A 14,020-nucleotide genomic window follows, 5' to 3' on the forward strand; every position below is an offset into this window, starting at 1 on the left:
TGTTCCCTGAACACACTGTAAAAAAAGAAAAAAAAACGTGGTCTCTGTAGACAGCCCAGGCTCCACAAACGGCAACAAAAACAAACTGCGCCAACCTGCACCACCAAACATAACAAACAGTGTTCCAGCCAATGACAGACAAGAAGGAGTTGGGAGGTGAAAGGGACGGGATGAGGAGGAGGAGGGAGGGGCGAGCTAGCCTTCGTTTTGTTTGAAAATACTTCGAACGTCAACAAGAAGTGACGTCACCCAACATCGCTTAGAGCACCTTTAAGCTAAATAAAGTCTATAAAAAGCCTCTTGGTCTGAATCATAGACTGTATATAAAAATGGACCAACAGAGCCCGTGTCTCTGGACGGAGACCAGTGAAGGATATTAGAAGCACTTTTCCGGTGATCTCTTGCTTTACTGCGCAGCCTCCAACTGACAGAGACAACGTAGATGTGACGTGAGCGACGTGTCTGAAAGTGTGAAGTCTTCTGGTAGCTGTGCCAAGAGAAATCTCAATCATTCCCAATCTTGCAGAGACGGAGAGTGTAGGTATATGTAAGGAGATAACATAAGCACAGGCTAATTATTGCTAACTAACATGCTAGTTAACATTAGTAATTAAACCTAAACAGCTAATGTAAGTCCAAACTGCCTGCGAGCTTCTCCTGTACTATACGGTAATTCCTCTACTGTGCGACACAATAGTTAGCCTATTTTTACAAAAGCGTCTGCTACGGAGCCATAACATGAGTTACAAGGTAATGGAGCCTTTTATACATTGTTGCGTTTCTTTAGAAATAAACAACGGACAAATTGAGTCTTTAAACGCTTCAGATGTCAAGTTATTCGCAGTCAAGTGACGTCAAAGTGAATGCTAGTCAGTGGAATGCTAACGGGAGGTGATCGCTTGGTAGCATCCAAATGGCGCCATAGGAGGTTCGAGTTCTGAAGCGAAGCTTACCCCCCTTGGTCTGAATGGGGATGAAGTGTTTACCTGTAACAGGGTGGTGGCTGTCTCCAGGTTTCCACAGAGACAGGCCTGTATCAGAGGTGTGTTGCCATAGTGATCCTTCTTGTTCAGCTTGGCGTTGCACTCGAGCAGAAACCTCATCACCTAAAACACACACAGAGGATACAAACAATACAAACACACAATTTAAGATATTATATGACATGATAATTTATGACAAGCTGAGGGAATTTTTCCTTTTTATATTTTAAGTGTAATTTCTGAGTAAATTTGAAATTATTTACAATAAAAATCCTCCAATTAATTTAAAGCCTGGCGTTATTTATTATTTTTCCTTATTCATCACTTGTTAAACAGTTTTAGTATTGTTTTAGGATACATCAGGCTGTGATACACACACACACATACACGTTTGTGGCACTATCTTTGTGGGGACATATCATTGACATAATGCATTCCCTAGCCCCTTACCCTAACCTTAACCATCACAAATAAATGCCTAACCTTAACCCTTACCCTAACCTCAACCATCACAAATAAATGCCTAACCTTAACCCTTACCCTAACCATCACAAATAAATGCCTAACCTTAACCCTTACCCTAACCTCAACCATCACAAATAAATGCCTAACCTTAACCCTTCCCCTAACCTTAAACATCACAACTAAATGCCTAACCTTAACCCTTACCCTAACCATCACAACTAAATGCCTAAACTTAACCCTTACCCTAACCTTAACCATCACAAATAAATGCCTAACCTTAACCCTTACCCTAACCATCACAACTAAATGCCTAACCTTAACCCTTACCCTAACCTTAACCATCACAACTAAATGCCTAACCTTAACCCTTACCCTAACCATCACAACTAAATGCCTAACCTTAACCCTTACCCTAACCTTAACCATCACAACTAAATGCCTAACCTTAACCCTTACCCTAACCTCAACCATCACAAATAAATGCCTAACCTTAACCCTTACCCTAACCATCACAACTAAATGCCTAACCTTAACCCTTACCCTAACCTTAACCATCACAACTAAATGCCTAACCTTAACCCTTACCCTAACCATCACAACTAAATGCCTAACCTTAACCCTTACCCTAACCCTAACCATCACAACTAAATGCCTAACCTTAACCCTTACCCTATCCTTAACCATCACCACTAAATGCCTAACCTTAACCCTTACCCTAACCTTAACCATCACCACTAAATGCCTAACCTTAACCCTTACCTTAACCATCACCACTAAATGCCTAACCTTAACCCTTACCGTCCCCCTAACCATAACCTAATTCTATCCCTAATCCTAAAACCAAGTCTTAACCCTCAAACAGCCCTTTAAACTTGTGGGGTCCAGCATTTTGGTCCCACAAAGCTGTCGGGACCCCACAAGTACTGGACTCCCGGGTTTTTGGACCCCACAAATATAGTTAAACAAGACACACACACACACACACACACACACACACACACACACACACACACACACACACACACACACACACACACACACACACACACACACACACACACACACACACACACACACACACACACACACACACACACACACACACACACACACACACACACACACACACACACACACACACCTCTCCACTGTTGGTTTTAGTTAGAACACGAGATTTGTTGACACAGAAAAATATAAAAATATCACAGACTTTAAATCTTTTCTGCCACACGGTGGCGCAAGTGAGCCTGGCTAAAGCACAAGCCAGACTTCCTGATGGCAGAGAGTTATCACCGGTTGTGGTTGACCCACTTCCAACATAACAGGCCACTGTAAAAAGTGTATTTTTATCACTTGTGTGACACAACAGTGTAACACAGCACTGTTTAATAACAACCATGTTACCTCCACCAGGAAACCTGCTGCCTTGGAAAGCACTCCCGGGACAACTTTCATAAAGATTTAAGTATTGTTATTAGAATCAACACAATATATGTCAATATCACAACAGAAAATGTCAATGATTTCATCCACATCCGCTCCTACAGCAACCGGTCTATCTAAAAGACTTTTGGATATCTTCACTGGTCAATCAGAACAGATCCAAAAAAAGTAAAACAAAAGCCGTTTCCAAAATCACTCCCTACTGTATGTGCCGTTTATATATTTGCTTTCCTCCATCTTTATGTGAGCGTGTCTGAATCGTGAAACTGGCGTCACATCATGATCGATGTGACAACAAACCGAAGAACGTCCGCACCCTGTCAAATCTAAGGTGTAATTTTGCGGACTGCCACTTCTTTGTTAAATCCGGGGCTCTTGAATAAAAAAAATTGCAGTCGCAACTCATTGTAACCGGATGGAAAGCGATCACCCTGCCGCCAGCCAGGTTGTGGTTTTCTCTTTCCTTCAGACTGACCAACCAGGTGGAGAAATGCAACGCTAAGTGGGGGAATTACATCTCCTTTATCAAGGGTCCCTAAAGCAACTGTACAACATTCTGGCTCGATCCCTCATTACGTTGAATTGTGACATTTGACACATACTGTAGCTATCTACAATTCCTTAAAGGGATACTCCACCGTTTGTTGAAATAGGGCTTATCACGGTCTCCTCTAGCTGTAGATAGGTCGGCGAACGCATATTTTTGTCTTAGTTCAAGTAATTAGGTTGTTTTCTTTTGTCTTTTGTTGGCTCACTTTTACTCACAACATGCTAATGGATAACATAGGATTCCTTTCACTACGCTAAGCTAACTAGCGGCAGCGCTGCCGGTGTTGCTCCAGACTAAAACGATGCATGCACAAAAAATGCGTTGGCCCACCTATCTACAGCTAGGGGAGACCCCACCTATCTACAGCTAGGGGAGACCCCACCTATCTAAATCTAGGGGAGACCCCACCTATCTAAAGCTAGGGGAGACCCCACCTATCTACAGCTAGAGGAGACCCCACCTATCTCCAGCTAGAGGAGACCCCACCTATCTACAGCTAGAGGAGACCCCACCTATCTCCAGCTAGAGGAGACCCCACCTATCTCCAGCTAGAGGAGACCCCACCTATCTACAGCTAGAGGAGACCCCACCTATCTACAGCTAGAGGAGACCCCACCTATCTACAGCTAGGGGAGACCGTGATAAGCCCCATTTCAACAGACGGTGGCGTATCCCTTTAACTTAAATTTATTTGATAACAGTCCATTTACATTACAAAGAAAGAGTAAGGGGACGGACATTATATATATATATATATATATATATATATATATATATATACACACACACACACACACACACACAGTACAGGCCAAAAGTTTGGACACACCTTCTCATTCAATGCGTTTCTTTATTTTCATGACTATTTACATTGTAGATTCTCACTGAAGGCATCAAAACTATGAACGAACACATATGGAATTATGTACTTAACAAAAAAGTGTGAAATAACTTCAGTCTTATATTTTAAATTCCTCAAAGTAGCCACCCTTTGCTTTTTTGATAACTCTGCAAACCCTTGGTGTTCTCTCAATGAGCTTCATGAGGTAGTCACCTGAAATGGTTTTCACTTCACAGGTGTGCCTTGTCAGGGTTAATTAGTGGAATTCTTTCCCTTATTAATTGTAGAGGTTTGAAATCTTGAGATATGCAATGGCTTCCGCTAATAACTGTCTAACATTGTTCCAAGCAGCTAATCCCTTTTGCGATGTCCATTGCAACCCAGCAACACAGTCCAATAAATCCACGTTGGAAACGTTGTTGAAATAAAAGATGAAATCTCCGGTTTTTATTCCTTGGTTTCCGATTTACAAGAGGGAATGTGAGCTGACTAATACACTTATTGTAGTTGCTAATGAAACAAAAAGAAATTTTTAATAGAAATAGCTAGAAGTTAGCAGCCAACAAGTAAGAAAACCGTTTGCTTCCACAGCTCTCAAGATCTGAATCACAAAATGAGAATCAACGTAACGTAGCCGGAGTTGGCCGGTTCTTAAAGAGGCAGTACATTATTTTACCAAGATGTACAAAATCCTATAAAAACATGAATTCTAGTATGCTTTTAACCTTTTATGTATTATTCAACATTTTAACCATTACATGAACTTCTAAATGAAATTACTTACTTTAACATTAATTCTCATTCACATTGCTATGAATTGTACTTTGGCCTCTACATTAATAAAAAAGCAAAGGGTGTCTACTTTGAAGAATCTAAAATATAAAACATGTTTTCAGTTATTTAACACTTTTTTGTTAAGAACATAATTTCATATGTGTTCATTCATAGTTTTGATGCCTTCAGTGAGAATCTACAATGTAAATAGTCATGAAAATAATAAATATATATATATATATAAAAAGAATGACATCCCTGAACATCATCGATATGGACTAACTCTCCCTCCTACCTGGACATGGCTGTTCTGGCAGGCCAGGTGCAGCGGTGTGGCGCTCTGGTTGTTGCGAGCGTTGACGTTGGCTCCGTGGCGGACGAACAGGGCGGCCAGCGCGGTGTGGCCGTGCAAGGCGGCGACGTGGAGCGGCGTGAAACCATCAGCGTTACAGCTGTTGACCCCGAGAGCTCCGGCCTGCAGGACGGACAACTGCAGGACAGGCAGAGGGGACACATCCATTCAAACTGTTTTAAAGGAACACGCCGACTTATTGGGACTTTATCTTATTCTCCGTAACCCCCAGGGTTAGACAAGTCGATACATACCCTTCTCATCTCCGTGCGTGCTGTAACGCTGTCTGACGGTTCCAGCATTAGCTTAGCCTAGCACAGATCCTGCAGGTAACTGGTTCCAACTAGCCTAGCTTAGCACAGATCCTGCAGGTAACTGGTTCCAACTAGCCTAGCTTAGCACAGATCCTGCAGGTAACTGGTTCCAACTAGCCTACTGCTCCGAATAAATGACAAAATAACACCAACACGTTCCTATTTACATGTTGTGATTTATAGAGTCACAGCGTATACAAAAAACAACGTAACATGAGACACATCCGTCTTCTAACAGTAAACAAGCCGGGAACTATATTCTCAGACAGGCTTGCTGCGAGCATATCACTCCGCCAAAGTACTATATTCTTCCGCCTAAGAATATAGTTCCTGGTTTGTTTACAGTTAGAAGACAGCTGTGTCTCATGTTACGTTGTTTTTTGTACACGCTGTGACTCTATAAATCACAACATGTAAATAGGAACATGTTGGCGTTATTTTGTCACTTATTCGGAGCAGTAGGATTACTGGAACCATTCATCTGCATGTTCTGTGCTGACCTGATGCCGCTGGAGCCGTCAGACAGCATTACAGCACACACAGAGATGAGAAGGGTATGTATGGACTTGTCTAACTCTGGGGGTTACGGTGAATAAGCTAAACTCCCAATAAGTCGGCGTGTTCCTTTAACCGACGGTTTTAACACAACAGTTTGGATTTAGTCCCCGCGACGTTACCTTCTGAGTGGGAGCGCAGTTCGGACACTGACACAGCGGGTGGCAGAGCACAGCCTCGGACCGATGCTCTGCTTCGTCCTCCTCTTCCTCGTCCATCCACTCCAACAGGTAACGCACCTGAACGCGGAAAAACGCACACAGAGCACTTAGTGCGTTCACTTCTACAGATGTGAATATTCAGATGGAGGAAATGCGACTGCTTCTGTTTTTGGACTTTGTTCTCACCATCTCCACATCACCGTCCGCCACGGCACGCAGCAGCTTCTCCACCTGTCGATGTGGGAAATAAACAGTAAGGTTTTGTTAAATATGTATTAACAGTAGAGCCTGACCGATATATCGGCGGGCCAATATTAGGCATTTTCCAAACTATGGGTATTGGCATTTTTAATGGCCGATAAATGAATATTTAAAAAAATTTAATAAAAACGGACGAAACACCCTTCAACCATGTTGTGAGTGTTGGCGTTGGGTAGTTTGTCCACCAGAGGGTGCTCTACAACCTCCCTGCTGGCAACACTTAGATTTTTATTCTGTTATTGTGTTTTTGTTCAGAGGACTTTAAGTTTCATATCTTAAGTTTTTATTTTTATACATTTTATTTATCAGTACTTTAATATATTTTGATGATCCTCTGTTCTGTTGTGACAATAAAACAAAGTTTATTTTTAAACTGCATTATATTATTTTAGTGAGGACTCATAAATAACTACAAATAACTAATGTTAGGGAAATTGGTTTATGTTTTGTTACACATTTCTGGATAAAAAAAAAAATATATATACATCGATCGATATATCGGAATATCGGATTTTTAAATCCCCAAATATTCAGTCCCTCCAGAAAAACGCGATTATGTGATCGCATAATTCAATTCATAATCAGCCAAAGTTAATTTATATTAACTTTATTAATATTTATTTATATAAATATTTATTTATATAAATATTTAAAATTTCGCATTTGTTCAAATACACAGCACTTTCGCCACATAAATTGCAGATTTCCACGCAAAATAACTTGCATTGCTTGCATGATTTCATAATCCCCGCATTTTTGCAAAAAAGTCACATATATCGTAGCAGAAAGTTGAAAAATGTTTCGTTTACTTCACACAAGAGCAGCAATTTTCCCCTGTTGCCATGGGGAATAACTTTTTTAATCAAACCGCAGTTTTTGCAAGTTCCCGCAATTTCATTGCATAAAATTGCATAAATATCCCGCATATTCCATCGCATTTTTTAAGAAAACGTGCCGGATAATCAAGGATTTTTGCCGGCAACAATCACAAAAAAACTCTAGTTAACAGCCACCTGAGAGACAAGAGTCTCAAAAGGATCATGTCTTCCTGACTAATGGTTAGGGGGGTAAACACCAGAGGGGACAGTTACAACACACCACAGGTTTGTGTGAAGTACATGAACATGACTTGTGATTTTAGAAAAAAGGCATCAGGAAATATATATTGTATAGCCAAACAGAATCAACATTGTCATGAAGTCAGCACGTGTCTCTTTGTTTCTCTTGAGGATATTCACGGTTGTGAATGTCCGGAGAGGATTGCATTCAGATGCCTTCCCTCCATGCAGCGCGACATAAAGACCTGATTCATCGCACCAGCGACTCTGTGACGTTTAACGTTTAAGAACAAGGAGAATTTCTACGACACTGACTGCTGATTGCAGTTTACGGAGCTGCTTCTGCATTACTATCACAACTACAGGCAACTACGAAAGGGAGCCTCACTGCTGCTGATATTACTACTGCAAAACCTTTGTTGATCTGGTTTCTGAGACTTTGAGGTGAAGAGGTCTCTAGAGGTTATTTAGGGAGCTTTCACACTGACAGTTCGGTCGACTCGGTTGCATTTTTCTTTTGGTGAAAGCTAACTTAGGGATGCGTTCTCTTTTGTAGGCCTTTGTTTTTACAGGACAGATGAAGACTTGAAAGAGGAGAGAGGGGGGGTGGGGAATAACATGCAGCAAAGGGCCGCAGGTCGGAGTCGAACCCGCGGCCGCTGCATCGAGGAGTAATGTAGCGACGTCGCTCGCAAAAAACAATATCTGAAAATTGATTTAGGGGGTTTTAAACTCATTTTAAGGGCACTAAAATCTTTGCAATCTTGTTCTTGTTTTTAGTATTTTAATGTTTTAAGTCTACTTGGCACTTTGGTTTCTATATTGTATGTATTATTTGGTTAATCTTCTAATCCAGTATTGACTGTTGTAATATGTCTGTATGTCTGTAACTATTTATTCATGTGCACAATTAAATCAAGACAGAAACACAACAAGAAGATAAAATAAAAAAAGATTGTGCAGGTGAGATTACATTACATGTCATTTAGCTTACAATTGCTATATATGTCAGAGGTTGCACACCTCTGGAGCAACTAGGGGTTAAGTGTCTTGCTCAGGGACACATTGGTTGATGTATTGCAGTGGGAATTGAACCCTAAAATACCCTAGGGTCTAATAGAAGGAATCACAGCTAAGGAAGTGAAGAAAATGTATCATAAGCAATTACAAAAGTCCAGAAATCTACTAATTAAACACAAGTAAGCATGGAATAGCAAATACAATTTAAATGAAATGTACAGAAGAAGATTAGGGCCACATGTGAGTTTAAAGTCAAAATTCTGAATTGGAAATGAGACACAGATGTGGCAAATGTGTACTTTCTTGCTCAGACACATCGGACCAATAAGTGGTAGGGAACGTTCTTGCGTGGTTTGTAGTAACACATTTTGATACGCTAGGGATTTTTCTCCGTGTGGAGGTGATGGCGCAGTGGATAGGACACATGGGAGACCCAGGTTCAATTCCCACTGTGATACATCAACTAATGTGTCCCTGAGCAAGACACTTAACCCCTAGTTGCTCCAGAGGCGTGCAGCCTCTAACATATATTGCAATTCTAAGTCACTTTGGATAAAAGCTTCAGCTAAATGACATGTAATGACGTAATGTGAAACCAAACCAAACCTCATGAACTGATTCGGATCAGAGCAAACAAACTGTGTCCTGTTGCGTCGGGTGTTTTGCAGTCCGTTACCTCTCTGTGTCGTACCCGTTCTCCCTCTGGTTTGGCCTCGGAGCCCAGGGAAGAGGTGCTGGAGACGGACGAGCGGCGGCTGCTGCAGTTCGACATCAGCGGGGAGCGACTGGGAGACTGAGAAAGACACGACAGAGGAGAGATTAAAAAATATATCAACGAATCAGACTTTCACTGAGGCTCTGAAGTCAAAACCAGACGCAAAACCAGTTTTATTTTCAGTACTGAGGAACAGAGATCCGAATTAAAAGTGTTTTTAGGCGAAGCAATGCTGCACGAGTGCTTTTGAGACGAGAACATTTTATTGAATATTTATTAGAGATGGCCCGATACCACTTTTTTGCTTCCCGATACTGATTCCGATACCTGAACTTGTGTATCGGCCGATACCGAGTACCGATCCGATACCAGAGTGTCATATATTTTATTATGTTTTAACAGCTGTATACTACTATCCCTGTATGGATGTGATATGATGTATAACAGCTGTATACTACTATCCCTGTATGGATGTGATATGATGTATAACAGCTGTATACTACTATCCCTGTATGGATGTGATATGATGTATAACAGCTGTATACTACTATCCCTGTATGGATGTGATATGATTTCTATCTTTGTTGTCAGTCTGGCTCAGGTTAAACTCTTTGTGAAACATGAACAAACACAAACAATGAATGCCCCAGAACTTTCTTTTATTCTCCAGTTTGACAGTCAGTTATAACGAAAAAAGAACATAAATAAACTACTTTAACGGAGATTTTCTTTAGGGCTTTATTACGTGGTATCGGATCGGTGCATAAACTCCAGTACTTCCCGATACCGATACCAGCGTTTTAGGCGGTATCGGAGCAGATACAGATACTGGTATCGGAACATCTCGAATATTTATTTAGCATTTTGCTTCTTGTCTACGTTGTGCTCTGCTGTAGCTGATCCTCCACTTTCTACCGGATTATTAAAATAAAAGTCAGTTATTACAACCAGTGAAGGAGGAAGTATTCAGACTCTTCACTTAAAGGTGCTCTAAGAGATGTTGGGTGATTGATGTTTGAAGTATTTTCAAACACAATGGACTAATTTCCTGGTTCTCCTTCTCCAGAAAAAACATGAAATCAAGGAGAGGGTTAACTTTTCCTGCTGCAGATTTCCCACCGTGGTCAGAAAGCTCAGTGGAGACCCTTTGTTTCTCTCACTATGACTCTAGAGACACTACTCACTCCGAAGGCAATAGTCCTCATTCTCTCACTTAATCCACCACACACTCCCCACACATGGCGGCTATGGTGTTCTCTTAACCCGTTGGCCAGGACACTTTCTGGGTCAAGTGTCTTTTTCCGTAATTTTTGTCTCTTTTTTCGAATTCTTTTGTCACGATTTCCACAAGTTTTTGGTTGATTTTTTTCTGCGCTTTTTGACGTTTTTGTTCGCCCACTTTTTTGAATATTTTTCCAACATTTTTGTCTTTTTGGTTTTTCAACGTTTTTGTATAATTTTTTTTTTTCAAATGCTATGAAATTGAATAAAAAAATCCAAATTCCATGAAAGTAGGGAACTGATCATTTATTTTACTTGTAAAGAGCGTTGTAGGGAACCATCAAAGTTTTTTTTTTTATTTGACAAATTTCTGATCTTTTGTTTTGGTTTGTTTTCAATTATTCCTCTTTTATTTTTAATTTCCTCCTTCAAGCTGAATGACTTACTGTATATCAAAGGAACTTATCAGCGTCTGTGGTCAAACTTAATTTAAAGTGGTGCTTTTGCACGATTCTTTGTGGAGAAACTATTTTTTCCCAGAACAACAATCACGTGTTAGTCTAACAGGAATTTCTTTAGTCGAGGAGAGCCCTATTTTCTAGCACCCACTGATCCTTTTTACGGTCCACATGAATATTCGGCGCTGTGACCTCTGACCCCCTCGGGGTTTACTTGATCCATCATAAGAGGAGATCCGACTCACGTCGACTCCGCCGCGCTGACGGCCGTTCTGAGTCGACTGCAGCAACACGAGGATCTACGGGAAGATAAAACCAGAATCAGAAACAGATTTATTGACAGGTACGTAGCATTTTAAATTTTTTTTTGCTTTAGTTGATGGTGCGTACATAAAAAAACATATTTAAACATTAATATAAAATAAACAAACAATAAATACAGAAACAAATAACATACATATACACATATAACATTAAGAAAGGAAGAAGAGGCTGTATGGCAGGCGTTCTCAAACGTATAACTGAAAGGTCTGCATCTGATGTTTATTCCAGGTCAGAGGTCTGTAATAATAATAATAATAATAATAATAATAATAATAATAATAATAATAACTTATTTATATAGCGCTTTTCATTAAACCCAAGGACACTTCACAGAATTACAGTGGCTGTACTAAAGAATGGATATAATAAGGAATAACTAAGGAAGGAATGGCATGGCAATAACGGAAACACATTTAATCAACTCACTTTTAACTTTTAAGCAACTTTTTTCTGGTCAACTTTTGGACCAGTTTGGGTACCGGTACATGGAACGCGCCAGTGTTACCCAACGGTACATTTATTTTGAGCTTACTGCAGTAAACGGAAGGTTTTTTTGTAATTTTTTTCCCGCCGTATTTTCTTGGCCTTGTTCAACTTTTTTGCAGATTTCTTTTCATGAATATTCAACATCACTAACAATTTATGATCAAATAAAAGATTATTTCAAGGGCGCCCGGATAGCTCAGTTGGTAGAGCGGGCGCCCATATATAGAGGTTTACTCCTAGACACAGCGGGCCGGGGTTCGACTCCGACCTGCGGCCCATTGCTGCATGTCATTCCCCCCCTCTTTCCCCTTTCATTTCTTCAGCTGTCCTGTCAAAAATAAAGGCCGAAAATGACCCCCCCAAAAAAGATTATTTCAAAATAGAAGATTTTACACTTCAGTATTCATAACCTGAAGTATGGGCCGGGTCTGGATTGACTTGCCGTTTGGTCCGGACCTTGAGAAGTATGGATGAGTGCAGGATGTGCAGCACTGTTTAAACAAATACGTCTGTATCAGCAGCGTGATCTATTTTTAATATTTCAGCTGATCTGAGGTCAGGCTCACTGCAGGGTGAATGATGCCTAAGAGCAGCGCTGGAATGTAACTAAGTGCATGTACACAAGTACTGTACTTAAGTACAAATGTTGAGGTACTTTTACTTTACTAGATTCTTTTTCTTTTCATGTCACTTTCTACTTCTACTCTGCTACATTTCAGAAAGAAATATTGTACTTTTTACTCCACTTCATTCATCTGTTCCAGCTTTAGTTACTAGTTACTTTAGTTACTCTGCTACATTCATCTGTTACAGCTTTAGTTACTAGTTACTTTAGTTACTCCACTACATTCATCTGTTACAGCTTTAGTTACTAGTTACTTTAGTTCCTCCGCTACATTCATCTGTTCCAGCTTTAGTTACTAGTTACTTTAGTTACTCCGCTACATTTATCTGTTCCAGCTTTAGTTACTAGTTACTTTAGTTACTCCGCTACATTTATCTGTTCCAGCTTTAATTACTAGTTACTTTAGTTACTCCACTACATTCATCTGTTCCAGCTTTAGTTACTAGTTACTTTAGTTACTCCGCTACATTCATCTGTTCCAGCTTTAGTTACTAGTTACTTTAGTTACTCCGCTACATTCATCTGTTCCAGCTTTAGTTACTAGTTACGTTAGTTACTCCCCTACATTCATCTGTTCTAGCTTTAGTTACTAGTTACTTTAGTTACTCCCCTACATTCATCTGTTACAGCTTTAGTTACTAGTTACTTTAGTTACTCCGCTACATTCATCTGTTCCAGCTTTAGTTACTAGTTACTTTAGTTACTCCGCTACATTCATCTGTTCCAGCTTTAGTTACTAGTTACATTACACATTTACACAAAAGATTTTTGCACACAAAACACGTATGTAGTTTATAATAAATATGATGTTGTATTGTTAAGTAAGTAAGTAATAAATAAATAAATAAATAAATAAATAAATAAATATATATATATATATATATATATACGGCCTACTAATTCAGCTTAATGATTGACACAACTGTTTGGATCGTTTCCCGTTTTTCTAAAATGTTGAGGATTTTTCTGCATTGAGCACTTTAACTTTTAATACTTTAAGTCAGGGATCTTCAACAGGGGGTCCGGAATCCTTAGGAGGGGGGGTGGCCTCCAAATTAATTTTTTTAAATTAAAAATTAATGTTTTTTTCAATGAATCCAACATATTATTAGCAAATATGAATCCCCACATGATAGGCTTACTGGCTTATGTAAGGTAGACACTAAGGTAGCCATCCACAGATACAGTTAATCCTGAGGATTTACTGTTTTAAAATGAAAACATTCATAAGGCTCAATAATTTTTTTTATTTTAAACGCTTAGTATTGCATGCAAAAAAGGTATGTATAAAGGCTTTAGGCTGCCCACATGTTATTGTAGGCCCAGTTTAATATGCAACTTCATTTTATACAATATATGTAGTAGGGGGTCCCTGATCCATCTCTCTTTCTGTTAGGGAGGTCCTTGACTTTAA

At 39.8% G+C, this 14,020-nt stretch overlaps 1 protein-coding gene across 1 annotated transcript in view; it reads right to left on the minus strand.

The window, feature by feature from the left end:
- Window positions 1–14,020, minus strand: part of ankrd27 (ankyrin repeat domain 27 (VPS9 domain)) — a 63,948-nt gene that overhangs the window by 8,336 nt on the left and 41,592 nt on the right. The window contains exons 19-24 of the mRNA XM_028585361.1: window positions 11,417–11,470; window positions 9,454–9,570; window positions 6,625–6,669; window positions 6,400–6,516; window positions 5,352–5,546; window positions 987–1,106 (exon numbers count right to left, since the gene is read on the minus strand). Of these exons, the coding sequence (XP_028441162.1) occupies window positions 987–1,106; window positions 5,352–5,546; window positions 6,400–6,516; window positions 6,625–6,669; window positions 9,454–9,570; window positions 11,417–11,470 (648 nt within the window). The remainder of the gene's footprint in view (window positions 1–986; window positions 1,107–5,351; window positions 5,547–6,399; window positions 6,517–6,624; window positions 6,670–9,453; window positions 9,571–11,416; window positions 11,471–14,020) is intronic.

This window comes from Perca flavescens, chromosome 8 (assembly GCF_004354835.1).
Source record: "Perca flavescens isolate YP-PL-M2 chromosome 8, PFLA_1.0, whole genome shotgun sequence".
Taxonomy (NCBI): domain Eukaryota; kingdom Metazoa; phylum Chordata; class Actinopteri; order Perciformes; family Percidae; genus Perca; species Perca flavescens.